The sequence below is a fragment of the Ambystoma mexicanum genome, chromosome 10 (assembly GCF_040938575.1).
Source record: "Ambystoma mexicanum isolate Mex_15411 chromosome 10, UKY_AmexF1_1, whole genome shotgun sequence".
NCBI lineage: Eukaryota > Metazoa > Chordata > Amphibia > Caudata > Ambystomatidae > Ambystoma > Ambystoma mexicanum.
In genome coordinates, this window is record NC_090932.1 from 128,058,373 (window position 1) to 128,086,179 (window position 27,807).

At 46.5% G+C, this 27,807-nt stretch overlaps 1 protein-coding gene and 1 long non-coding RNA gene across 6 annotated transcripts in view; both read left to right on the forward strand.

Annotated features, from left to right (window-relative positions):
- The window catches only part of LOC138491222 (uncharacterized), a 32,838-nt gene extending 25,803 nt beyond the window's left edge, over window positions 1-7,035 (forward strand). The window contains exon 3 of the long non-coding RNA XR_011275980.1: window positions 3,913-7,035. This is a non-coding gene — a long non-coding RNA (uncharacterized lncRNA). The remainder of the gene's footprint in view (window positions 1-3,912) is intronic.
- ENTPD4 (ectonucleoside triphosphate diphosphohydrolase 4) overlaps window positions 1-27,807 on the forward strand; it is a 491,672-nt gene that overhangs the window by 66,446 nt on the left and 397,419 nt on the right. For all 5 annotated transcript variants that reach the window (XM_069617610.1, XM_069617612.1, XM_069617611.1 and 2 more), the window contains one exon: window positions 18,249-18,399. In XM_069617610.1, the coding sequence (XP_069473711.1) occupies window positions 18,249-18,399 (151 nt within the window). The remainder of the gene's footprint in view (window positions 1-18,248; window positions 18,400-27,807) is intronic.

A 27,807-nucleotide genomic window follows, 5' to 3' on the forward strand; every position in this document is an offset into this window, starting at 1 on the left:
GCAGCATTAACTCCGTGTCATCCTGGTGTCTTTGGTATTTAGTATTCCTCAGCCAGGCTCGATAACTTTTCAAGGCAAGCTTAACTTCCTCCATTTTATCTACACATTGCAACTTATTTGCTGCGCATCTCAACTTTCTGATTGCCATTCTTCTCTCCACTACTTGTTCATTGTATACATGTGAGGTTGGTTTGGAATGCTTGGAGGTCTTTTTCTTTTGCGGATTGAGGACTGACAAAACCGAGGAGTAGTCAACTGTGTTAACAGGGCTTGTTTTATTTGTTTCCCTTTAGCGAGTGTATTTCTTTGTGAGTAAGGCAATTGCCTTTTCCTTCAATCTTATCCTGTTGCCACAGTTGTTGGCTTTGAGGCTGACGTTCATGTATCATGCTTTAGGTTTCTCTGAGTGCCATGCTGCAATCAGGATGTTGTGGTCTCTGTGCTTGGTCTTGACCAGTTCAAATGATTCTAGCGGAATCAAAAGGCTTCGTGAAACGTGGATATAATCAATTGTTGCCACTTGGCCGCTTCTTTCCCATGTCAGGTTCTTAGGGGAACTCCAATACCTAGTTTGGTCCATAGATGGGCTTGCCTACTTGAGTCGTTCAGACGAGCCGACAGGTCAACATTCAGGTCGCCCGTGATAATGATGTGAGTGGTCTTCTGGTTAAGCGTGGACCTATCAATTAGGACTTCTATTTGTTCGAGGAAGTTCTCAGTATTCACTCGGATGGGGTGCCAGTAGATGTTTATCAATCAAATCTCCTCCTGCAGGCTATGGTTATTTTGAAGAGGGTCTCTTGACCATTCGATGATGGTGGCCAAGATGAATTCGGTTGACTTTATGACTTGTTTTAGGTGCAGTCCACTGCCTATTCTTATCGCTGTTATTAGGCCGGATCTTGGTCTGCTCATGGGGGCCTTTTAGGGCTGGTGAGTGGGCTAGTTCAAAACCTTCTAAAAGTGGTTTTGTTATTAGCCATGTTTCTTGAAGGCAAAGGGCATCAAATTTTGCCAATTTTACATCAGATTTGATGGTTAAATGAGGGAAGCCCCTCGTATTCCAAGAGCCCATTTTCAACGTAGGATTAGAGACGTTCGACAGCGGGCTGTCTGTCATTGTTTCATATATTGGCTAAGCTCTTCACATTAAGACCAAGGAGGGCGCTGTCGGTCCATTTTGTGTTCTTTGGTCGTTAGAGTTCTGAGGTCGTCTCTTCTGTATCTTGTCATGGCCTTGTGGTCTCTCTTGTCGTCAGTGAAGGTTATTCTCTGTCGGGAACTGGGTCCCTTTGGGTTTCTCTCTCTATCTTACGTCGTTGGTGAAAAAACGTGTCTTGGCCTTTCGTTAGGTTGTCTGAGTGTTCTTTTTCCCATTTGCCGGCGGGTCCCAGATACCGTAATCTGCCTTTGAACCTCTGTGGTTTGAAAACTAGGCTATCGGAGAATGGTGCACAACGGTCCGGCACTGTGTGATCGTGTGATCTCCTGTGGAATACTTCCTGGCGATTTGTCCCTTGGTCTGCCACCAACTCTTCGAGTCGGGGTTCGTCTAGAAGAAGCTCTCCAGGGTTGTTGAGTTTCCCTTGAAGGGGGGACCTCTTTTGCATCGCTTAAGTCAAAACCCAGGCTACTGAAATTTGTCCTTTGCTTTCCACAACCTTTTCTGGGTGTGTCGCGAAGAGATGTGTAACAAGGAACTGTCCTTCCTTCCATTTGGGTTCGGTTCAAGTATATTGATGTCTTCAGTAAGGTGGCTTTGAAGCGAGTTCACTTGGTTGAATAGTTTGGATAAGGCCGTGTGGTTCGGGGTCCAGTTGTCTTTCCCGTCATGAGTTCTTTGGAGTCTGAATGTTCTCGTAGATCTTTGTTTTAAAGTAAGAGACGAAGCTGTTGTGAGGAGCCTGAAGTGGGGCTTTTGTTTTCTCTTCGCTGGGTCTCGTGTATTCGTGTTTTGTAGTGAATTTTGACGGGGAGGGAGGACCGGCCTTTCCTCCCCCAGTTCGTAGCTTGATCTTCATTTGACTTCTCCCGTTCATCCCGCCTGGAGCCCCGTGCCTGGTCCCTGTTTCTTACTGAAGCTCTTTGTTGAGGCAGGCACTATTTTATGGTCTTTCATAAGAACATGGTTGTCCTTGGGTCAAACTTTCATTCCTACCTAAGATTATATCAGATTTCCATTTGGGACAAAAGATAGTATTACCTACTTTTTACCCTCCACCTCATCATGGCAAGGAAGAGGAGAGGCTACACAGACTCGACCCACGAAGGGCTCTCAGTTTCTCCATTTCAAGGATGTCAAAGTTTCGTTTAGATGACCAACTGTTTATAGGATACAAGGGTCATAGACTGGGACAGGCTGTAACTAAACAAACCTTGTCCAGATAGATTATTTTAGCTATTACTGAATGCTATATGCTGCCCGCGAAAAAATCCCCCAGAAGGCTTGAGAGCCCATTCCACTAGGGGCATGGCTACTTCTTTTGCTCTGCAAGAGGTGTTCCAATAAAAAAGATTTTTGAGGCAACCCCTTGGCCTACCATTCACACTTTTATGAAGCATTACTGCCTTGATTACACCTTAAGTCGGGATGGAAGCTTTGGGTAAGCAATCCTTCATTCGGTTGACTACAAACCTTGATGACAAAATTTGTACTCCCTAGGCCAAAACTAGTGCTGCTTTGGGAGTCTATCAATATGTAGGAGGACACAATTTGTTCGAAGAACAAGCTACTTACCCCTGGTAACTTTCTTTCGACTGGATGTTCCTCCCACGTATTGCTCATCACCCCTCCCAGCCCACCCCACAGTAGAATGTCCATGTTATTGCAGTTTACACTCCTTCAGAGTCTAGTATGGTCTAAACCACATTAATGCTGGTAGTTCTACTGTAAAGAAGACACGAAAAAACAGAACTGAAGCCAATGGGCGTTGCACGTTCCAAGTATACCTTCAATGACGTCACCTTCGAGACGAAGGGCCTCAGGGACATTGAGTCAACTGCTTCGACGCACAGCACCCTCTACCGAAAAATAAAAATAAATCCAAAGCATCTGAAGCTGGATATTGGAGATATCAAAGCTGAGGAATACGTGCGAGGAACATACATTCGAAAGAAAGTTACCAGGGCTAAGTAGCTTGTTCTTTTTTTTATTGTACAATTGAGTAGCGCGGGATCACACACTGAGAACCAACTGTTTTCTATTTCTTGTCAAAAAGCATTAACGCAAATAATTATGATTGTTTGGCTTTACTGATATAAATTCATAACCTATTCAGTAAACCGGTATTGGGAAGTACTCCAATCACATAATAGACCAATATTTAAAAACATACATAATAATATTATGTTAGGGTGAAGGACTTTGTATTAATTTACAACGTAATTAAAGCGAAGAATAAAAGCACTAGAACAGTAATTGATGCAAGCCTAAAACACCACATCTGTGCTTTATGATTACATTTTAACCCACCAGATCTCGGATTGTTATTCATAATGTGCCATAGAACATTTGAAATTAACTTGTCTTATTTGCCTGTCCCCAACTATATCAAAATTGAGTGATTTTGTTCAGTGTACTCTACAAGAAAACTCACTCCTGCTTAACTATGCATGTTGCTGATGATAAACGTGACCACTGATCTAATCATACACTGCAAAGTAATGGATTGCTTTGCTCGCTAAAAGCAGTAATGCTTGAAAACCTATTGTCCTATTCTAATGACAATCCAAGTCCCTTATTTGCACCCACCTAGTATTCCTTAATCTGTATCTGCTGTCGGTGCTTTAGTATGTGTACCTTTCTCCTTGCTGATGAGCTGTCTCCTAGCGCTTGAACACTTGTATATTGTTTGGAGACTGCTAATTCTTAGTTCTGTGTCTATGACATCATATGTTTTCCATTTTTCATAGATACTTATGTGTCCTGCATTTATACTCTCACCGGTATAACATCCCAGTGGAAGCAATTGTTAAAAAGTGGCCTTCAGCAATGCTAGAAGACGACAACCCTAGTTGCAAACAGCTTCTCTTGCCCTTGTAATGCTACTTGCTAGTTATTTGTATTCCAATAAGGATGAAAAGGGGAAGGGGGCTGTAAGGGGAGTACACCATCAAACAAGCCTTTGTATCATCCAAGAACTTCACAGTGGAGTCCTCACAGAAGACCTCACTAAACCCCACCTCAAATGGGCACTGACGAACCAGGACTGTGACTCGCTTCTCCAAGAACTCAACAGCACCCTCGCAAACAACATCAACCTCAATGCCCTAGTGAAATGACACATCCTTAAGCCTAAAACTTCTGCAGCCTGGTACACTCAAGAACTGAACTTCAACAAACGAACCATCAAAAAACAAGGAAAGAACTGGTGAAAATCCTCTAGGTCATCCAACCTCACCCTGCTCAAGGAACTCTGTGCTACACGCAGACGACTGATCACCACTGTCGAGGCTAACAACTACCAAAACACCAAAGACAAGGCCAACAATGAAAGCAGAGCCCTCTTCAAATCCATCAAGCACTGCATCAACCCTGTGACCGACCCACCATCACTTCATCAAAAAATCCACAAATATCACCTCTTTCTTCTGCAACAAGGTGAGCATGATACGCTAACACATTAGACACCAGGGTTACAACTAATAGCACACTACACATTCCATCTCACAAAACCACAACTTTCAAGACATTACTATAGAAGACATCACTGCCACCCTAGCATCCCTCAACGCCACATCATATGCAGACGACATCCTCCCTGCCTTCATATTCAAAACCCTTCTGAATGAAGCACATCTCCCTTTTTGGACATTCTTCAACAGCTCCCTAACTCAAGACACCTTACCTTTGACCCTCAAGACTGGAAAAATCCTCCCGCTTCTGAAGAAACCAACATTGAACCCTGACGGACCTGTCAGTCTGCCATGAGCCTTGAAGGCTTCACACCCCAGCTGGCCATGTGCCAAATCCCTTTGGTTCCACGTCGACCGCCATCTCGCCTTCAAACACCACATAGTACGGAAGACACGCACGACTCCTCAAAGGACTGCTAACTCAACCACATCACCCCAACTGTCATCAGACTGCACTGGCTCCCACTGCATTCATGTATCATCTTTAAATCCTGTTGCATAATCTATAAAGCTGTAACCCTGACGACTCCAAGCTACCTCACTGAGAAACTCCAGAGGCCTTCGATCCACCAGAAGTAAGGACATGTGCTGACTTTAAGTTGCAGGAATGAAAGAAGAAGACAGGGCTTCTCCATCTACGCCCCAAGACTCTGAAACCTCCTCCCCGCCCCATCGCTTCTACAGTTCAGGAAAGAGCTCAAGAACGTACTCTTACAGCAATGGCTCCTCACTGACACTAAGGATCACATATCCTCCACTCCCCTGTTTATATGGGACTCAGCCATCTGCTCCTCACTGTTCCTTCCCCTGCTTGCTTATAGATCCCTTTCTGCCAATTGCCCACCCTCCCAACTTCACTTTTCTCTGCTTTCCTCACTGTTTTCTTCCAGCTATGTTTGTAAAGTGCTCTGATGCTTCCCAAAGCTAGATCAGCTGAAAATAAATACCCTAAAAAAACAAAAAAACCTGCCTATTGAATCACCAGAGATTCCCGGTGGAAGGAGGTGTATATGTGACCCAAAATGTATTCAAAGGGCCCAGGTGGCATGGCAGTGGTAAAACTCCAACATATGTAGTTTCTACGATGTCAAATACATGATGCGCTGGGGATTTGTGGAGTGGGGCGTTGGCGGTTTTAACCATGGAGAATTCTCGATGCAGAGCATGCACAATTATTACTTTGAACTCTAAATGTATTTTTAAATAAATATACAAAGATTTCCATGAACGCCCTCCTGGTCATTGGCAGGGTAGACATTTTGCGATAGTAAAAAAAATCACTATTGAATGAAAAAAGCCAGGATAAACCTATCTACATGTTCTATGACCTTGAACCGTCAACACATGAAAATACAAATAGAATGACCCAAGACTTGAGAGGCAGCTGCTAATAATAAACAAAAACATGTTCAAATAGAACTATGAAATTGTGCTTTTTTTATACACAAGTATTTAATAAGGTGAATCGATTTCACTTGCATTCAATCATGAAGATCAGAAGTGGGAGTAGAGGAACTAGCTCGAGACAACAAGCCTGCAAAGCTGGAAAAGTAGTGTAAGTAGAAGATTTTGCATGCGTTGAGAATCTCTATGACAAAGGGCCTTTGAAAAGTAAGGTTCGATGTTAGATAAAACATTGCTAATGGAAAAGTTATTGTTTAAAATACATATCTATAAGAGCCAGCCCTGATGTTTAACATTGCAAGATGGAACATGTAGTCTGGTTTTCTCGTAGCAGGAATGGAATTTAAAAAAAATATATATTTGTTTGCAGAGTGAGTACAGATTAAATAATGGGATGGGTTTGATTTGTTTAGGGGCGGGCAAAGACAGGTTCAACAAGGACTGCTAATTTGCTAGTCTTCAAGCTACAGGTACTTATCGCAACTTGCCATTGTCACGTCGTGCTACTTTAAAGAACTGGATGTACAATATCCATTGGACAGTATCTCTTCCTAAATGAAAAAATGATCCTCTCGATGGATGCAAGAACACCTACGTTCCTCCGAGCACACACCCATATTAAGAGCACTGCACGAACAGAACATCTGTGAAATGCAAATGGAGCTCTGGGCATGGTGATGAGAACCTATTAACACACCGTGATGTCACAGCTGCAGTTCCAAAAAATGAAAAGCGGTTTTGTGGATTACAAAATGTTCATGTTTCTTCCAAATGGCAGAAAGTGAACCACCATCAGTATCATGGCGGCCTTGCAGAAGTTACTGATTCAGAGGCATTAACATATATACAGCAAATGTTTTTTTCAATTGGGCTTCACTATTAGCAGCGTCTTGGTATCGCAATCGAAAGCATGAAAAGAAGTTGTGTAATGTTTCTTTATTATGATGCCTAAACTGCTTTTTATTTCTACAATGACATGTTAATAAAAACCCTTATATGACATTACTTTTTTATTTATTCTAGAAATTATATGATTTGGGTGGATGAATAGAGAAAACCAATGTTGATAGTACTAGAGAGAGTCTTCCGCATTTGCGTAGTGACACGTGTTTATGTAAATGCATTGCGAGTACTTTTTTTCTGTGGTTGTAGCATACGTTATGAACAGGGGCGTGTGCTCTGGTTTAATGCCACCAGGGCAGTGAACCTTGACTAGATCACATTGGGGATAACATGACAATATGCATGTGGTGAACATATGCGGGTCGCAGTGAGAAGTGCTTTGAAGTTTAGCTGATGCTCAAAGAAAACATGAATGTAAATACATCCCTATGTGATGAGGAGCGGGTGCAGTGAAGAATGGTGGAGAAAAAAAATGCAGGGGTTGACCATTCCTTTTAAGGTTGAGGGTGGATCCTCCTGGCCATAGATCAAAACACAAGAGAAGTTCTTAAGATGGAATATGCCATATCTCGAACAACCAACCTGAGATTTAGCATTTTCCTTTCCTACTGGTGAAGAGGTTATATGGATATTGGGTTATAAGTGATAAGTGGGCAAATCTAGCCCTTTTCTGAATATTTGGAAGAATGTAGTCTCAAGTGTGAGGGGTCAGACATACAAGACGGACACAAAGGTAGCGTTTTCTCACAAGTTGCTATTTTATTAAATAAAAAGGGATGAGACAAACTCCTATCTTTCCATAGCTTAACAAGGTTTTCCCAGCATACCAAACGGAGACTGTAGAAAAAATTACGTAGTGTCGAAAAAGTATCTGACCCTTACACTAAACCATACAACAACATTATACAAGGTTTGTTTGGCTGTATCAAGTTTCACAAAATAACATATTAATTCAAACTCAAAAGCTGTAGCGAATACTCCTTGTGACCAGGGTTGGATTCCCTTCCCCCTGGATCAATTCAGGAATACCTTGAGCAAAGTTCAGATTCAAGAATGTTCTGGGCAATAACAAAGTTCCATTCAACGTAGCACAAAAGGTCTTTTCCATTCAATATATTCTTCCACTTGGCAAAGTGAACATCTCTCTTCCCAAGGTTTGTTCATGAATCAAAGCACTGTTAATTTTCCACAGTCTTTTGCTTGGCAAAACAGAAGTATTTTCCTCAAAACAAGTTCACAACCCAGGACAAATGTTCACTTCTCAAAGGCCAAGCAATTGTTAGCACATGATACTTCGTCTGTAAAAGAAACACTTTTGTCAGGATCACTTAATCATATTTCTTCTTCAAAAGAAACACTTTTTGAGATTCAACAGTTCCTCAAGACAAGGTGATGGAGTTAATCCTCCTCCACCATGGGATCTGGCATGGATCGTCGAAGGTTTCATAGAAGATTCCAGAAGGCCATCAGGCCTACACCGCACGCCAGACCATGTCGGAGGAGAAGGAGGGAGACTCCCTCTTCAAGCTCTGCTCCAGCTGCGGATTGAGGAACATGTTTGTGGAGGACAAACGCTCCCAGTGCCTCTACTGTCTCCATTGTGAGATCTGCCTTGGGTTCGCCAAGCACACTGTCAAGGATGATCACAGTGGGTTGGCGGTGTGGCTCAATGCCAAGGCCTCTACCCCGTGAGCCAAGCAGGGGCATGCCTCAACCAAGACCGGCTGGTCCGAGGAGCGGGCTTCTAAGACCTTGGAGGGCGCTCCATCTCCAAGCACTGCAAGTCTGTTTCTGTCGGGGTTGCCACGCAAGCGGATCCCGCGACGGGCAAGGCGCGTTCATCTCCTCTCCTCCCCCAGAAGCTCACTGTCTATAGAGCTCTGGTTCTCTCTAGGCTGGACTACTGCAACAACCTCTTTCTAAATCTGCCTCCATCTACTCTCTGCCCTCTGCAACTCATCCAGCACAGGACTTGCATGTCTTTTCCTTGGCCTCAAGACCAGGGATCGTATTTCTCCGGCACTGAAATCTCTGCATTGGCTCCCATCGGCTGCAAGGATTACTTTCAAGACCCTCGGCACTGTCCACAAGGCCTTCTGGGGCCTGGGTCCACAATACCTCCAACTCTCTCTTCGTAAATACCTTCCTACTTGAGTTCTTCGCTCCTCCACCTCCAACTCCCTCAGGGTCAGTCGCTTCTCCAAGCAACGAGTTGGTGGTAGATCTCTTTCTTCAGCTGGGACCGCCCTCTGGACCAGCCTCCCTACCTCTCTGAAACTTGAAACATCTCCGATTCGTGAAGCACCTCAAGACCTTCCTCTTTGCTTCTGCCTTCTCTCTTCCTCTCCCCTGCTGATTTCCTGTCACCTGGCTACCCTCTGATTTCGGACCCAAGTCCCTGCCCGCCCAGTTGCACACCTACACTGCCTCCCGGCAACCCTTGGACTTGGGTCTGTATCTGTAACCCTACAGTCTCCCTACCTGGACTTTTGGACACCTGCTGTCTGCACTTACCCTTGCACCTGCCACCTGCTGGCTGCACTTATTGATTTGATCCCATGTACGGCACTGCCCCCTCCCCAGGCCCTTTTCGCTCGCTTCTCCCCTGCATTTGCGCGATCTCAATGTCACTTGGCCTAGTAAGATCGTTGTCTCTGTCCTCCTTCTGTTCCCCCTTCCTTGCCTCATCGCACCTTGAAACACTTGTGTGTATAGGCAGGTTACAAATGCCATATATCATACCATATCATCTTCGCCATCTGCCTCCATCTCCAGTCATCGCTCCAGCTCCTCCTCGAAGAGGAAATTGACTAATCCAGGGAAGCCTCGGGAGAAGCCGGGGAAGACCAAGGCACAGGGAAAGGTGTCTGACCTGCCCCTGAAGGCCCAGGTGGTCCAGACAGTCATCCTTGACGATCGAGCTGGTGGTGGCTGCCCTCTGGAAGGCGAAAGGGGCTGGCCCGGTTGAGGGCACCCTGGCTGCGCCCAGATTGGCCCTGCCCCCAAGGCGAGAGGCCTTGTCCAAACTGGTGGAGAAAACGCTGGAGAAGAGGATGCCATCCCTAAGCCGGAGACAGACCCCTCAGGATGCAAAAAAGGGGCAGGGGGAATGGAGGCCTCTACTGTGCTCCAGCGCACGGATGTTTCTTCCTCTGACGAGGACCTGGTCGGTCCCAGAGGACATGGGGAATGATGATGATAACGACGGCAGAAACTCTGAGGGGGACGACAACGGCGGGAATGACGACGACATTCTACGCCATAGTTGCCCGTGCGTCTGTGCTCTTCCAGCTGATGCCAGAAGGGACCAAGAAGGAAGGGTTCCTTTGCCAACGGCGTGAGGCCAAGAGGAAGACCATTCTGACGGTGCCTCTCCTGGACGACGTTTGGGATGGGGGCCTGGCGCTGATGAGAAACCAAGCAACAGCCCCGGCGAAGAGGGATAGGCTGGGGAAGAAGTACCAGGTGCCGGAGTCCTCACCCAAGTGCTTATGGTCACAGCCCTCCCCAGACTCTGTGGTCTCTGCGGCTGCGAGGAGGAAGTCTTCTAATCCTTCATCTTCAGCCTCGTTCCCCCAGACAGCGAGGGGATGAGGTTGGACACCATGGGTGGGAAGATGATCTACTCAGTGGCGATGGCAGTCAAGGCAGCAAATGCACTTGCAATCCTGACCAGATACGACAGGGAGCTGTGGTATAAGATGGCCCTGCTGCTGGTATTTCTGCCCAACAAGTGTGTCGAGGCGCTGGAGATCCTGCAGGAAGGCGAGGTGGGATCGGACCATGCCATCACTGTGGCCCTGGACATCGCAGACACGGGGTTCTGACAGATGGGGGACGGTGTCTGCCTCTGTTGTCGTGGTTGGTTGAAGGCCACCAACTTCCATCAAGAGGTCCAGACGAGGGTGCTGGACATGCCCTTTGACGGGTTCAACCTGCTGTCAACGAATTGTTGCAGGCCATAAGACGGCCACAGAGGGCCCGTGCCCTGGGCACTCTTAAGCAATATTGTCCATCCTTTTGCACCTCCGGCAGAAAGTCAGGCAGATCATCGAAAGGGTACGCTGGAGGGTCCTCCTCGTACTGTCAACCCTCCCGGTACATGACCCAAGAGGCCTACAGGGGCCGATTCAAGGCTTTCGGAGGTGGCCGATGTCGCTCCCAAGGTGGCATGCAGGCCCCGACGCAAGATTAACCGGCCAGGATGTCGGGCCCCCACCCATGCACCCCAGTGGGAAGCCAGCTGCCGGGCTTTCGTCAGCGAGTGGGAAAAGATCTCCACCGACCGATGGGTGCTGGATGCTCTCACCCACGGACACAATGTAGAGTTTCAGCAGAAGTGTCCGTGGATATCACTTGTGGCCCGGCAGGAGCAGCACATCCCTCAGCTCCTGCAGGAAGTACTGGACATGCTAACAAAGGGGGCGATAGAGCTGGTTCCAAAGCCACTCCGGGACTCCGGAGTCTACTCGGATACTTCTTGGTAAAGAAGACGACTGGGGGCTGGAGGCCCATTTTAGACCTGCAGCGCCTCAACAAATACCTCAAGTCCCAAACATTCAGGATGGTCACGTTGCAGGATGTGCTTGACCAACTGGAGGAAGGAGACTTTGTGGTGTCGCTGGATCTGGAGAACGCATGCTTTCAAGTCCCCATTCGCAAGAAGCATCGCAAGTTCCTGTGCTTTGTGGTACAGGGAAGGCACTACCGGTTCAAGGCCCTTCCCTTCGGACTGAGGTCGGTGCCCACAGAGTTCACAAAGTGCCTCGCGCCAATGGCGACCAATCTGCGTCTACAAGGGATACATGTGTACCCATACCTCGAGGACTGGCTCATCCGCGACAAGTCCAGGGAAGTAGCCGTCGAACACACAGAGGGAACCATCCGGCTGCTGACGGATCTGGGGTTCTCTGTGAACTATCCAAAGTTGTGCTTGATTCCATCTCAGAACGCGCTGTTCCTGGAGGCCAGGCTCAACACGGTCTCCTGCCTGGCGGCCACCTCGGGGGAAGGTATAGCAGCCCTGCTGGGCAAGGTGAAACGGTTGTTGCCACTGAAGACCGGCACAGTGCGGACCATCAAGTCGCTGCTCGGCATGATCTTGTTGTGCATTTACCTGATACGACTCTGCAGGTTGCGGATGCGACCCCTTCAGGAATTCCTGGTTGCTCGTTGGATCCATTTGTCCGGAAGCTTGGCAGACAAGATTGTTCTGGACAAGGAGTTCTGTCGGGCGATAAGGTTGTGGGCTGTGCGCTCCAACATCGCCGGTGACACAGACTTCCAGAGCCCGCCGTACCAAGAGACGGTCACCACGGATGCTTCCCTGGAGGGTTTGTGGAGCCCACACAGGACGTCTCTACGCCAGAGGCCTGCGGCGGCCGCAGGAGAGGGATCTTGGAGCTGCGGGCAGCGTTCTGTGCCCTCAAGTTGTTTCTTCCGTCAAGTTGGTGAGGGTCTTCACAGACAATACCACCATGATACTCTACATCAGGAAGCAACAGGGAACCAGATCCCGAGCGCTCTCCAGTGAGATGCAGGACTTGTGGCACTGGGCTGTCGCCCAGAAATGTTCCTCCTTCCTTTCCACCTGGCAGGGAATCAAGAACACCATCGCCGACTCCCTCGGCAGAGAGCTGAGCTCTTGCCACGAGTGGGAGCTTTGACAGGATCAAGTGGACAGCCTCTTCCTCAAATGGGGCAGACCCTTGATCGATCTGTTTGTGACGGCGATGAATTCCAAAAGCAGAAATTCGGCAGCAGTTTCCAATAGCTGAGGAGCATGGGGGGAAAGGCCTATTCCTGTACGCGTTTCCTCGATTGCCTCTCCTGCTGTCATCAATCGACTCCAACGGTGCTGATGCAGGATGATCCTCGTCGCCCTGGTGTGGCTGAGGCAGATTTGGTACCCGGGCCTTCTCAGCCTGTTGAAGTCACCTTCGGTCAAGCTACCCGTTTTCGCAGATCTGCTCACCAGGGAAGGAGGCGCAATCCTGCATCACGATCCAGGATCGCTGAACCTGAAGGCTTGGCTCCTGCACCTTAGAGTTCATAGGGTAAGAGCTGCTGGCGGACTGCCGGGAGGTCCTTGCCAGGGCCAGAAGGTTGTCGACTCTTATGTGCTACGGGCACAAGTGGAAATGTTTCGCAACGTGGTGTTGGACGCAGAAGATTTCCGCTCCGCAGGTGCTTCCGTACTTGTTGTCCTTGGCCAAGGCAGGGCTGGCGCACGCCTCTATCAAGATGCAACTGCCGGCTAGCTCCCGCTACACCAGGTCTCCAGGACAGTCTTCTCTTTGGTCCCACAGTCTAGTCAAGGAGTTCCTCAAAGGACTGTTTTGATCGTTTACGCCGGTGTAGACAAGGCTCTTGGGGGGGTGGGGGGGTAGGGGGGCCTTTGAGCCTATGCATCAGGCCCCTCTCAAGTTCTTTTAGTGGAAAACAGCTTTTCTCATGGCCATCACCTCTGCCAGGGGAGGGTAGGTGAGATCCAGGCCCTTTACTGCAAACAGCCTTAACTTACTTTTCATGACCCGCGGGTGGTGCTGCACACGCACCCCTCCTTCATGCCAAATGTTCAGTCAGAATTCCACCTCAACAAGCCTTTTGGTGTGGCCTGTGTTTTTTCCAAAACCTTTGCCGCAGGCTGAAAGTACTTTGCACTCGCTTGTGCACTGAAGTTCTATGTGGCACGCACAAAGAGTTTCCGAAAGACATCTCCATTATTCGTGAACTTTGGTCCTGTGAACAATGGGAAGGCCTTGTCCAAGGCTTCCATCTCCAGGTGGCTCTCCAGCTGCATCACACACTGTCACTGGTTGGCAGACCGACCACTCCCAGCCATCCGAGAGCCCATTCCACCAGAGCGATCGATGCGACAATGGCGTTCCTGTCTGGTGTGCGCCTGAAGACAAATGCAGGGCTGCTACGTGGATGTCCATGCACACCTTCACAAGATTCTACTGCCTCAACAGGGGTTCCAGAGGGGAGTCCAGGGAAGGCCAAGAAGTGCTACGCAACCTGTTAACTTGAAGGTGAGTCTGTCCCAGAGAGAAGAGTATTTGCTTCTGTTGAGCCTTGCCACCTCCAGTGGTTGTGTAATGTTGTACTGCTATGTATTCTTTATTCATGAGCATCTGAATCCATGCCAGACCCCATGCTGGAGAAGGAACAATTTATTTACCAGTAACTATTGTTCTCCACCATGGGTCTGGCATGGATTCACATGCAAACCCTCCCTCTTGCCCCTCTGCGGCTCTTCTTGGTCATACTGCCACTTTACGTGCTACCAAATCTGAAGATGTCTGTCGCAGGAGGGGCTTGGGGACAGGACAGTCACTGAAGGGGGGCAGTATGACCCAGAGCTCAGTGATTGGTTTATAGGAGAAAGACAGTTTGTAAGTGAAAGTGAAACAGTTTTTTCTTTTACCTAGGAGTCCCGGCCTGACAACGGGGAATATTCATGAGCAGCATGTGAATCCATGCTAGGCCCATGATGGAGAACTATAGTTACAGGTAAGTAACTTGTTCCTTCTTTTACAACACACCTTTTTACCAAAATCACAGTACTTCAAATTATCTTCTTCTTTCCTGGCCTACTAGCCTGCCAGGATTGACTAATATTGGTCTCTTTCCTTGCTAAGGAGCAGGTAGGTGCAGCAACCCCCTAGCAACTCCATTTTGGGCCATTCGTTTAAAAAAAACCTATCACCAGCCCCCATGTGCCGTAGCACCCCAGTAACCACTTTCTGGCCTTGAATCTCCCTCCCAGCCTGCTATCCCCTCCCATTGGCTGATTTGTCTGGTGTTAACTGACCCTCCCAGAGCAGCCCTCTGCCCGGCAGCCCCTGCGGCTAAGGGCTCCAAGGCAAAGGGCGGCTCCTACATTGGCGGCTCCAAGACGTGTCTGCAGGTGTCAGCAGGGGTAGCCAATGAAGTGAACAGACGCCAACAAAACTAAGTGTGGAATGGATGGGGTGTAGAGCAATTACTCTACTCTAGAAAACCGCTGCCACTCTTCCTAACCTTTCGATAACGTAGACTGCCATAGACTTATACCATGCATACTTGGAGAGATTTGTGACCACCAGCAAATGTTGCGTTGCATAACCTACTTATTTACTTACATATGTTGACTAGTGCCTCGCCTAGAGAGAACTGTGAAGATTGGCCGGCGTCACATCCAGAGGGAAATGTGAATGTTAGCATGTGCCACACTTAGATTGAACTCCTAACTTTAGCCTGCGTGTCATCTGGATAGGATTATGAATGTTAGCATGTGCAGCACTTAGATTGAGTGCTCAACTTTAGCCCGCGTCACACCTAGATAGAAATATGGATGTTAGCATGTGCCACACTTAGATGTAATGCTCAACTGTAGCCTGCATCACACCTAGATAGAAATGTTAATGCTGGCATGTGCCACACTTAAATGGACTTAGATGGAATGCTCAGCTGTAGCTTGCGTCGCACCTAGATAGAAATGTGAATGTTAGCATGTGCCACACTTAGATGGAATGCTCAACTTTAGCCATGTCGCACCCAGATAGAAATGTGAATGTTAGCATGTGCCACACTTAGATGGAATGCCCAACTGTAGCCTGCGTCACACCTAGATAGAAATGTGAATGCTGGCATGTGCCACACTTAGATGCAATGCTCAACTTTAGCTGCGTCGCACCCAGATAGAAATGTGAATGTTAGCATGTGCCACACTTAGATGGAATGCTTAACTTTAGCCTGCGTCACATCTAGGATATTGAAGATTAGCAATTGCCACACTCAGATGAAATGGTGAATGATAGCAAGCACCACAACTAGACATAATTGCAAGGATAGCAATGCCAATTAACCGATCCACTAACAACTTCACCCCTTTGCATACACCTCTCAAGCTCTAACCAAACACAACCACAAACCTACAGCACAGCAATCCACACAAACTTCACTACACTGCAACAACAAGACAAACCACACATAGACTCGCACAACAGCACACAATGACTACCGACCGTAAAACACCCCAAACCCAGGCAACGGACTCAACAGGCTGAGGCTGCCAACAGCACATCACTGCTCTCTTGCACTTTTCCACCTTACTCCCACTAACTCACCCCCCCTTCCCTTTTTCAGAACTGCCAGAGCGTCAGGGGACCACTCCGGTGGTGATAGTGCGCAGTATAAATATCCTTTAACATTAACATTAACAGTCACTCGTCTGCCAGGATAAAACTCTTACTACTACAATTGAACTCTGTGGTAATTCTTGTGCAAAGAATCTCCACAACAGGATCTGAAGTGAGGAGATTTAAACAACTGCTTCTCTTTATAGCCTCTTGACTCTTGACAGAGTGGGTTATAGCTTTCCCCAAATTGACATTCCATAAAAGGAAAGTTGTTTTGTATTATTCCTTGACTTGATTCCTTATACAAGGAGGGTTTTTCTCCTTCAGCCTTTGTTTTATGTTTATGCAACCTCTTGGCTGCTGGCAATGTGGACTGCAATTGTCCCCTAATTGGTATGCCTTGTTAGGAGAGTTGCGCCCAGTTTGCCTTGGTGTTATTTTTTTGCAGTTTTGGCAATGCGGGTTACAAGTACCTTCAAACTGGTATCCCTTGTTAGAAGAGTTGTGCCCAGTTTGCCTTAATTCATTAGTTCAGTGTTCACCTAGCAGTCTTTTTCGCAGCACCCCGGGGTCGCCTGCTCCAGGCCAACTCATTGGTATGCCTTGGCTTCTCCTTCTGACTCGTGGGTGCTGTTGCAGAGCTCTTTAGGTTCCTCTATGCTTCTGCCAGCTCCTGTTTAACTGCTGTGGTGCGCATAGTCCTTAAAAGTGCGCTCTGGCTGCTTTGTGTGATCTCCGGTTCAACTCCTGTACGGGATTGGTTAACGCTGTGTCGGGAGCTCATCCCCCACACAGCGTTGCTGGCTTTAGAGCTGCTTCCACTGCGCATTCTCTGCACGCCCATGCATCCTCTGCTTCCAAAGCGTCTCCTGCCCAAAGTCTTGCTGACACCACTACTACACCATCAGTTTCTCCTTCCTTTGTCGCAAACTCATGTATACAGTTAAAGGTCCTGCTCAGGTGTTTTCTACCATAACAACTAGATCACTCATTATACTTCATCAATTCTAAGTCCCTCTTCCGTGTCCCAGTACCACAGGCATTATGGGACTTGAAGTCCATAATGTTTTTGCTCTTTTTATGATTAGTTGATTTAAGCTGATTTGTAAACTGAGAGTTGTCACATTTATGGGAGGATATTAAGAGTTGGTGATTTACCCTTGGGTTTTAGACCTTTATATAAGGTGGATTTATAACAATAACAAGTTGTGATATTAACATCCTGAACCCTCAATATACCACTTTTATACTGGTTAACAGAGTTTTCATATTCTGTACGTTGGGCATTTCTAGGAGAGGGAACCGCCCATAGACAGCATGCCATTAGATACTTGGGTATTAGGTTAATCTCATCATCAGAAGAGGATGAATACTGCGTCTCTCCTAGAGGAGTCACCACTTACCCCTAACAGTTGTCTCCTCCCATGTGGTCTTCCCTCATGTTACCACCCCCAGGGTTAGGATCAGGTAGCTGCTGCCTTCCCTTGGCCACATGTGAGGAGACTTTAGGCTTGGGTTTAGTGATGACTCTGCAGGAGTCATCACACATGCTTTAATCTTATTCAGATTACATTGGACCCTTTCATGCAAAAAAACGTGACTTGAGTTTTTGACTTGGAATTCCTCCTTTTGGCAACCATACTTCCCGGTTGGCCTCTAGCTCGCCCGATAAATGCTTATGGGTGTATTAGCATGAAGGAACATGACAAGTTTTCTATTTTTAGGCCCAATCCATAGATCCACAAGGAAGTTCTGGCTTTTTCTACTGATGAAGACAGATAGTGTCAGCACCCTTGGAGGGGTGCTTTCTATGCAAATCCACCAGCAGAGATTCTGTAGTCTTAAATTTGTAACTTCTTGAAAAGGGCTTGGGGAAGGCGATCCAATGTTCGGAAATTAATATTTTAGACTATTTTCTTGAGCTTGATAATATGTTGCAATGCTTTGATATATTTTCTTTTTCCTTTGTGTTATTACCGCACCAATGTTTTGCTTTTAAAAGCTTTGCATGTTATTTAGTATTTAATTTTATGCTGAATTGTATATTTGTATTTTATGGTAGTTATGGAATTCACTTTCCTAAAGCATGATGATGATAATTCGATGATTGGATGAGCTAATGATATGTACCTGTTAAACTTTATACTAAGAGATTGTTGTCTTTTTGTGTTATTTTTTAAGGAATTTCAGACATTGCAAACACTCCTGATAAAGCAAGTGATTACATTGCACCTCTGCTGAACTTTGCAGCTTCCCATATTCCTACTGCTAAGCACAAAGAATCTCCCCTATACATCCTCTGTACCGCAGGACTCAGAATCCTGTCTGAAAGGTAACCCACTTGAAAGATTGTGTAACACTGGCTTAAGTAAAGTAACTGAAACAACTCTGGTGCAATCTGCACTCTGCTTTAGAATGCTTTGTGCAACAGCAGATATTATGTCTTACAAACACATATGCTTTTTTTTAAAAACTTTAAGACGAAATAAATTAAATGTTCATGAAATTATTTTGTTCAAAAGTCCAATATTTCTTGCCTAAGAATACTTTTAAATGGTGTACTTTGAAGTATGTGCCATGAATGCCTTTGACACTAAAAAAACAAAATCTGCCACCACGCACCAATGAGTTTATAGATTAATCTGCACTGCAGTGGATAAGAATATCAAATATTTGTACAATCACATTTGTCAATGAAGCATTTTATTTGGCCATAAAATGCTTCAGCCCAGTAGCCCAGCGCTTGCCAATGAGGCATGCCTTCAACGAGCATTTCAGGTGTTTGAATCCCAGAAGGACCAACTGTGCCTTTAATCCTTTAGAGGTTGAGAAGCTGAATACAATAAATTGGGTAAAAGTAACACTTCTTATTAGCACCCTGGGAGGGCAAAGCAACCAGTTGGGTTGCTCGGATCGTGGGCTGGATCCCACGATCCAAGCCCACGTTCCGAGCAACCTGGCGGTTGATTCCTCCACCTGCCATGTTCCCCCACCCTCCCTTACCTTATCTTCATTTTCCCCGTCCCTCCCACCCCCACTTAACTGACCGCTATGGCAGCTGCTGCTGCTGCTCCGTCTTCCTTCTTCCTGGTGCCATGGAAATGGATCTTCCAGCTCTGTAGCGGCCATCTATGGGCAGTCTTTTATATGAATGAACAGGATGCCAGAAGGCATCCTGTTCATTCATAGAAAAGACACCGCTATCAGCACACCAGTTTACAGGATTGGCAACCCAAGTGTTCTACTTTAATCTAGCATTAAGTACCCTTTCCACAGGCTATACTGTGGTAACGTCCCAGGCCACCCGGTATAGCCTGTGGAATGGGTACTAACACTAGATTAAACTATAATACGAAGTGAATCATTTAGAGAAATAAAACCACTCTGGAATGCTACAGTTTAATACAAAGCACTAATATCATGCGGTCTTCATGAGAACTGAAAATCACCATAGTCACCTTTTGATTATGATTTTGGGTTGTTCCCCTAAGTGATTTTCATTATGGTGTTAAGCTTGGGAATCCCATTCATTTCCAATGTTCCCCTTCCAAAGTATCATGATTGGAATACTTGCAATATTTGTGTCTTTAATACCACTACCACTTGATATTTTTGATATGTGACCCCATGGTAAGGGCAGGTGTAAGTGTAAGATGAGTCTTGTACTTAATGCTAGACTCTACCCTTAAATCAACTGGATCCATGTAGAAGTTTCCAATTGCTAAGTATAGTTGAGCAATAAAAAATGCATATTTCAGATTTTTTCCAGGGCATTAGATGGTTGTCCTACTTGATCATATACAAAACAAGTGCAACAAATTAGCATGTGATGGGCAAAAGGGATGCATACATAATATATCCAATAAATATATTGATATTGTATTGAAAGATCTATTTTAAAAGTGTTAATTTCTAATCCAGCAAAATTATCTGCCCACTTAAAATAGATAGTTGGAAGGTATGTTATCTGATACCTATGTCAGTAGCTTATATCTTTATTTTGGGAGATCAGGAATTCCATAAAAGGACATAAAACATGACAAAAATCAAATAATGTAAAAACCAATATTAATCATAAATCATCACTAATAGACATGAAACAAACAGAACAGAAAGGGCATTCATTGGATCATTATGCATAAAGTGCAAAGTGCAATTCAGACACCATGTCCTTAATTACAAATTGCAACTTTTCTTGATGCCTTTTTTGCCTCAGAGAAAGCGCTGAATGGAAGAATTGAAATAATAACCTGCCAACAGTAAATAAATGAATGCTGGCCTTTGTTCCCGAAACTCTGCAGTCTTCAGTAAAAAGGTAGCAGTGTGCATTCCTGTGCTAACGCATACTTTTGGACAAAGAAACCAAACATGCATATATTCTTTACTGAACCTAAAAGCAAAGTGGGCATTACAACTATTTGCAAATCACCCTGATTCATCCTTAGGCACTTTAATATGTAAGCTTCTGATGTTTGTTAATCTGCTTAGAATCACATGCTGTGCATATGGTCCGACATCCAGTGCTAACCGCGGAGTATTGCAACTTGTCTTTTGGGGACCGAAAGGGGACGTCGGCATAGGCGTGTCTGTAATACTATCCCTGTCGTGACGTGTAGTGTACCCAAAATCCCTCACATGCCTAGGTCCCTCAGATTGTTTTTTTCTGCCCAGATAACTGGTCGCCCAATAGCGAAGCTCTTACTTAAGACACATTGTTTATCCTATCTGACCTGTCGGTTATTCCCCCCCTTAAGTCATTTCGACGGCATGAAACAACTTCGACAAAGACTACGGGTGACTTGTCTATGGCAGTGGTTTTCGGCACTACAATCCAGTGGCTGAAGCATCCACGTGGTGGAGAGTGGTGTCGGGGTGGCCATATTTCCAGTATGTCTTTCCTCTTTCTCCCTCTTCACCCTATAGGTCTGGTCATCTTCCCCTTTGGCTATGGAAAGGACTCCTTTTAGGTTCTGTCCTAATTGTAGGACTAGATACCCTTGGAACGACTAACACAGGACCAGCAACTCCTGTCTCCCCTTAGATCACGACGAAAAGCGGTGTGCGGCTTGCAAACTCCTTCAGCCTAAGACACTTAAGGAGCGCTGTGTAAAGCAGTGGGCTGCATACGGTATGTCACGGGTGGAACCCCATTCCCCCACCGCCACACCCACTGAAAGTGACAGGGGCACCTCCGATGACCAAACATCCGTTGTGGATGTGATAGACCTTGAGGCGGACACTTCTAGGTCCGCCACGCCCGTCCCTGACCCCTTTAGGCCTGACTCTGGTCTCGTTTCAGGGACAACACCCGGCGACAGGGGCATACAAGTGCATTCCATTAAGCACACAACCCCTACACCTATTTTGACGGTACGTCGAAAAAAGGTAAAAGCGCCAGCAGGACCGTCGAAAATTTCAGCGGATTCCTGGGATCATTTAGATCTAAAGCCTTCCCCGTATCCGCAGCAGCATCTTGCGACTGGGCATTCCAAGACACACAAGGGCGCTATCCCTAAATCGGGTTTACACATCGAAGTGCGGGAATCCGACGCTGCGATGGTCCAGAAGGCCGCGGTAGGCCCAAAAATCACGACTAGGCCTTAAAATGAAAAAAACGACCGCTAGGCCCTCTAGCGCCACGAAAGGCAGTAAGTCTACCGATAGACCTTCAGGCCCTCTAACTCACGCCGATTCGGCAGTAATCCAAGACAGCATCGTGAGAATTACTTTGGCGGTTGGGCTTATTCCTGTTCTGCCGAAAAACTTGGGGCAGGCCGCGGACAAATCTTTGGATGAGTCCTGGTGTCCCGATTCTCACGATACCTATGAGGATAGTCAAGAGCCTCTTTCCAACACCCTGGGAGACCATTTTCTGCGCCAAAGGGCGGAAGACGACGCTTTTTCCACCCGTAGGCCCTTCTGGGTCCTCTAAATGGACAAGAGAGAAATTTGAAGGATGTATGGACTGTCTTGAGAGAATTATCAACTTTTCTGACCCTCCTTCCCCGAAAAGATCTCGTGGTAAGCCTACCGTTCAATCTGCTTCACATTTCCAAGAGGATCAGCCTTCTGTCCCCGTCCATCATGAAGACATCGTCCAGATGCATACTTAAAGGGACATCTACAGTGAGGATGAAGAACCTTCCTTCCTACAGAATTACGATGAGGACCAGGCGGATGCCACGGACAATTGGGAAGAAACCCTGCAAGTGGGGTTGGACCCATGGACGCTTCCACATCAAGATCAGGACACTGATGTATTGTGCCTGGATTCACCCCCCACCCCCGTCCACCCCGGCTCGCCAGGCCTCGCCTGTAGACGACCAATTGGCCTTCAATACCATGCTAAAGAAGGCAGCTAAGCATTTTCAAATCTCTACGCAAGAGGCAGTGCCTGAGCAGGACTTTGTAGAGAATATCCTGAAGGAGAAACCTCCCTCTAGCCAGGCCATTCCCCGCCTTAATTCTATTAAGAGAAGATTGGCTCCCTCCCTAGGGTCCCCAGCTCAAACCCGGGCTGTGAATCCGAGAGTTGAAAAGTTATTTCGGCCAGCTCCTTCGCACCCTCAATACATTAAAGGGCACGCCACCCCAGATTCTCTGGTAGTGACTACGACCCATAAATGGGCAGGAGTACCCCTTGCTACAGGGGAGGTACCTCCAGATAGAGAGTCCAAAAGGTTAAATGCGCCCCGAAACGGGTTACCTCGGCTGCCGCATATACTATGCGCATAGCGAATAACACTATGCTACTGGCAAGTTATGCTGACGCTCAATGGAACCTAGTACAAGAACATCTCCAAGAGGTCCCAGAGCCCCTCCGGTCCAAGCTGCTCACTATTGTGGCCGAAGGCAGGCAAGTGAACCAGAATGTAATTAAGAACACTCTGGACACGGCTGAAACAGCAGGAAGATCTCTGGCCCAAGGAACCTTAATTAAACGGTACGCTTGGCTTCGTACCTCGGGGTTTAAGCCTGAAACACAGGCCTCTCATCAATAAACCAATTGAAGAAGCTAACCTCTTCGGAAAGGCGGTCGATGAGGCCCTAGAAACAGCCAAAAAAGAGCATGAGACTATTAAGTCCCTGCAACAAATCACTCCAAGACCTTCCCCCCAGAGAGGAAATAATTCTCGGCGGTCCTTTCGAGGGCAGTCACGTGCAAGTCAGAACAACTATGGCACGGGAAACTTTAATACTGGACAAACATCTGGAAGCCCTGCATACTACCCACCAAGGGGTCAGCGACATGGCAAAGCCAAAGGTAGAGGCCCCAACCCTAAAGGAGCTGCAGCCTCCGGTCAGAAATGACCATCAGATCCCGGTCCCCTCCCATGGGGGGGGGTGCTTAACATCTTTCCTCACGGCATGGAAGGGGGATCACCTCCGACCACTGGGTCATAAAGACGGTCGCCCACGGGTACTGCGTGGAATTCGCCCGACCTCCACAATTGGGACCACAGCGCTCACAGCGCCTTTCACCAGAACATCTGGAGATCCTGAATCAAGAGGTGGAAGCACTGCTGGGAAAGAACGCCATAGAAGCCGTCCCTATTCTTCAGGTAAAGCAGGGTATTTATTCAGTGTACTTCCTTTTACCCAAAAAGGACCTCACCATGCGCCCTGTTCTAGACCTGTGCCCAGCAAACAAGTTCATAAAACCTCCAAAATTTTGCATGGTAACGCTACAGGAAGTGATCCCACTGTTGAAACAGGCGGACTACATGGCAACATTGACATGAAAGATGCATACTTTGATATTTCAATGTTGCCAGCGCACAGAAAATATCTAAAGTTCATGATGGAGGACAGGCATTACCAATTCAAGGTACTCCCCTTCGGCATCGCCTCAGCGTCAAGGGTGTTTACGAAGGTCCTGGCAGTAGCTGCAGCACACCTGCGCAGGTTATCCGTCCCGGTTTACCCTTACCTCGACGACTGGCTCATAACAGGGGACTTGTTCGACACATGTTTTTTGAACACACAAAAGACTGTAGACCTTCTGTTCAGTCTGGGGTTCTCTATCAACGAGAAAAAATCCAGTCTAGTCCCCAGTCAAGTCAAAAATTTCTGGGAGCTCTAATCCAGACGAAAGACAGCCTTGTCTTTCCCTCCAACGAGAGGGTTCAGAAAATGCTTTTTCAGATCCCTCAACATGTAGCCAGTCGGGAGGTGACGGTGCGCAAATCCATGTGTTTGCTAGGAATGATGCCGTCGTGCATATACTTGGCTCCCCAAGCGCGGATGCGCATGCACGCCATGCAAGAGTGGCTCAACAGCCAGTGGTGTCAGGCCAGCGGACAATGGGAAGATATGGTAGTTGTCTCACCAGCCCTCGTTCTCTCTCTGCAGTGGTGGTCGAGGGAAAACCTCTTGAAGGGGAAAACCTTCACCACCCCTGCAGTAGAAGCTACTCTCACGACAGGCGCATCGCTCACAAGGTGGGGGGCTCACCTGCTTCAGCAGAAAGCACATGGAGTGTGGTCCCCTCAAGTAGCATCCAACCATATGAATTTATTGGAGCTATTAGCGGTGTTCAATGCATTAAAGGCCTTTCATATGCAATTACAAGGGAAGACTGTGCTGATTCTAACAGACAGCACTACAGCCATGTATTACCTGAACAAACAGGGGGGCACTCACTCTCCAGGGCTATCCAAGCTGTCCCAAAACATTTGGATGTGGGCTCTCAAACACAAGATGTTTCTGTTGTCCCAACATGTTCCAGGGGAACTCAATCTTCTGGCAGAAGTACTCAACAGAGATTTCCCTCTGCCCATAGACGACGAATGGCGTCTGCACGAAGACATTGTGTCCAACTTCTTCGTAGAATGGGGCTTCCCACAGATCGATTTGTTCGCAACTCAGGCAAACGCCCAATGCCTAGACTACGCCTGCATGGAAGGTACCCCCAGAACCGCTCCACCCACATATATTGTGCTGTACCTAACCCATCTGTTAGACTGTGGGTTGATCTTCAATTCCCTAAAGGTTCATCTGCTGCTCTCTCAGCCTACACCACATCACAACAAAAGGTGTGTGGTGGAAGATGCCAGTGATTAAGGCCTTTATGGAAGGGGTTAGGAGAATTTATCCTCCCATTTCTCACCCAGCTCCTGGGTGAGACCTAAATGTGGTTTTGACCAGGCTCATGGGAGCGCCCTTTGAGCCAATGCATAAAGCGAGTCTAAAAGACTTGACTTATAAAACGGCTTTCCTAGTGGCTATCGCTTCTATTAGAAGGGTCAGCGAGCTACAGGCACTTCTGTTCTAGACCCCTTTGTTACAGTCCACAGGGATAAGGTAGTTCTGCACACTCATCCCAGATTTGTGCCTAAATTCATCTTGAAGTTCTTTGTGAACCAATCGATTGAACTAACTACCTTTTTCCAGAATCGCACTATCATGGCCGAAAGAAGCCTACACACACTAGATGTGCGCAGGGCAGTCATGTTTTACCTGGAAAGAACTAAACCACTGAGGAAAACAAACCAATTTTTCGTTTCAGCGGCAGTTGGTAGAGAAGGGGATCCTGTCTCTAAATCGGCTATTTCTAGGTGGATTGTCAAATGCATCACACTCTTGCTAAGAGAGAACTGCCCTTCAAACCTAGAGCACATTCTACTCGAGGCACTGCGGCATCCATAGCATTCATTGCAAATGTTCCCCTTGAGTCCATTTGCAAAGCGGCAACCTGGAGTTCTGTACACACCTTTACAAAACACTATTGCCTAGACACTCCTTCTAGGTCTGATTCTCAGGTGGGACAAGCAGTACTAAGACATCTTTTCTCTACTGTTCCTTCTCACAACCCACCTCCAACTCCGGGTACTGCTCGCTAGTCTATGCACAGCATGTGATTCTAAGCAGATTAACAAGCATCAGAAGACATGCATTACTTACCGTAATAGCATTTCTGATGATTGTATCTGCTTAGATTCACATGCGTCCTCCCTACCGCCCCGCTCGGGGTGGAAGGAACATAGACTTCTTACTACTTCTCTCTTCTTCATGTACTCACTCACTATAGCCTTGGGCTCCCTCATGGCAGAAAAAATACAATTGAAGGGACCTCAGCGCGTGAGGGATTTTGGGTACACTACACGTCACAATAGCTATAGTGTTACAGACATGCCGACGTCCCCTTTCGGTCCCTGAAAGACGAGATGCAATATACCTCGGTTACCACTGGATGTCGGACCATATGCACAGCATGTGAATCTAAGCAGATACAATATCAGAAAAGCTATTATGGTAAGTAATGCATGTCATTGAATCATTTGTTAGTAACCTGTAGGGGGCAATTGTCTGGTTTTGCTTCAAATCCTCCTTTCACTAACACTAATACTGATTTATCCCAGTTTATTTTAAGTACACTGTATGTGCCATATTCCTTTATTATCTCCACTACTCTGGGGCCTGCTCTCTGAGCGTCTCCTAAGAATATCAGCAAGTCATCCATATGTAGGGGTATTAAATCCTCCCAACCCCCCTGTCCACCTGAAGCCCCATAGTAGTTGGCCTGATCGAATTATCTAAGCCAATGGTTTGATTGCCAATAGAAACAATAGTGGGGACAATGGACACTACTGTTGGGCACCCCTCTGAAGTGGGAGGCATCGGTATGTAAAGCCATTGACCCCTACTTTAGCCAGCGGGTTTGCGCATAATATCTTCACCCATGATACAAAGTTGTTTACAAAACCCTCTTTCATCATTGCCGCCCATAATAATTCCAACTGTACAGAGTCAAAGGCCTTCTTTGAGTCTGATGATGCAATTGCGTGGGGGCTCTGTAAAGTGTCATGGACAAAAGCACACTCCTCTGAGTGTGTTAACAGGCCTCTTACCCTCATTAACCTATTTGCGAGGATCTTCGCCAGGTTTTAGTCTCACTTTTTAACAATGTTCTATCAGAGAAGCATAATTCTTTGTTTTCCTTTTTTATGTATGACCACTATTGTGGCCATCCTAAGGTCTCTCGTAGCGCCCCCTCGATCACGACTCTCTGTAAACATTGTGTGGTGGGTCAAAAGAAGGACAGAGGTTGTTTTGTTCCATTGTCGGACTTTAATTTTATGTAGTAACCAAAAGAAGACTCCCCCATCTATCTCTAATCTGAGTTTTCCCTAACTAATGCAAAACTAACTATAGCGCTTATCAGTCATTGTTAGTCTCCAAAGAAAACAGCTCCTGCCCAACTCTAAACTATTCTATCCATGCCACTTTATAAAAGAACTGAGGTACAGGATAATGACTCCCTTGTCCTGTGTTATGCTTCTCAGCAATGTCTCTTTAATAGTTGATTCTTAAATAGTTCTTAGCAATAGTTTTGATAAGTTCACACAGCTGAGAAATAAGATTTTCCAGCTTTCCCATGGTGTCCTTGACACTTTGTTTTTCCTTTCTTCTCTTTTTTCTCTCTTTCTTTCTTTCTTTCTTTCTTTCTTTCTTTCTTTCTTTCTTTCTTTCTTTCTTTCTTTCTTTCTTTCTTTCTTTCTTTCTTTCTTTCTTTCTTTCTTTCTTTCTTTCTTTCCCTGGCTGTGATCAGTTTAGTTACTCTTCCAAACAATTTCTCGCTTTCTTTGTACTCTCCTCCGTTACTGGGGCAAGAATTAAGATTCCAGAAATGATCTTTACTTGACTTTCACTCTTCACCCTTAGTTAACTTCCAGTCTGATTAGGCCAGTAATGCTCCACACTGCATTTCCTCTCTTTAGAATTACTGGGCCGCGTATGA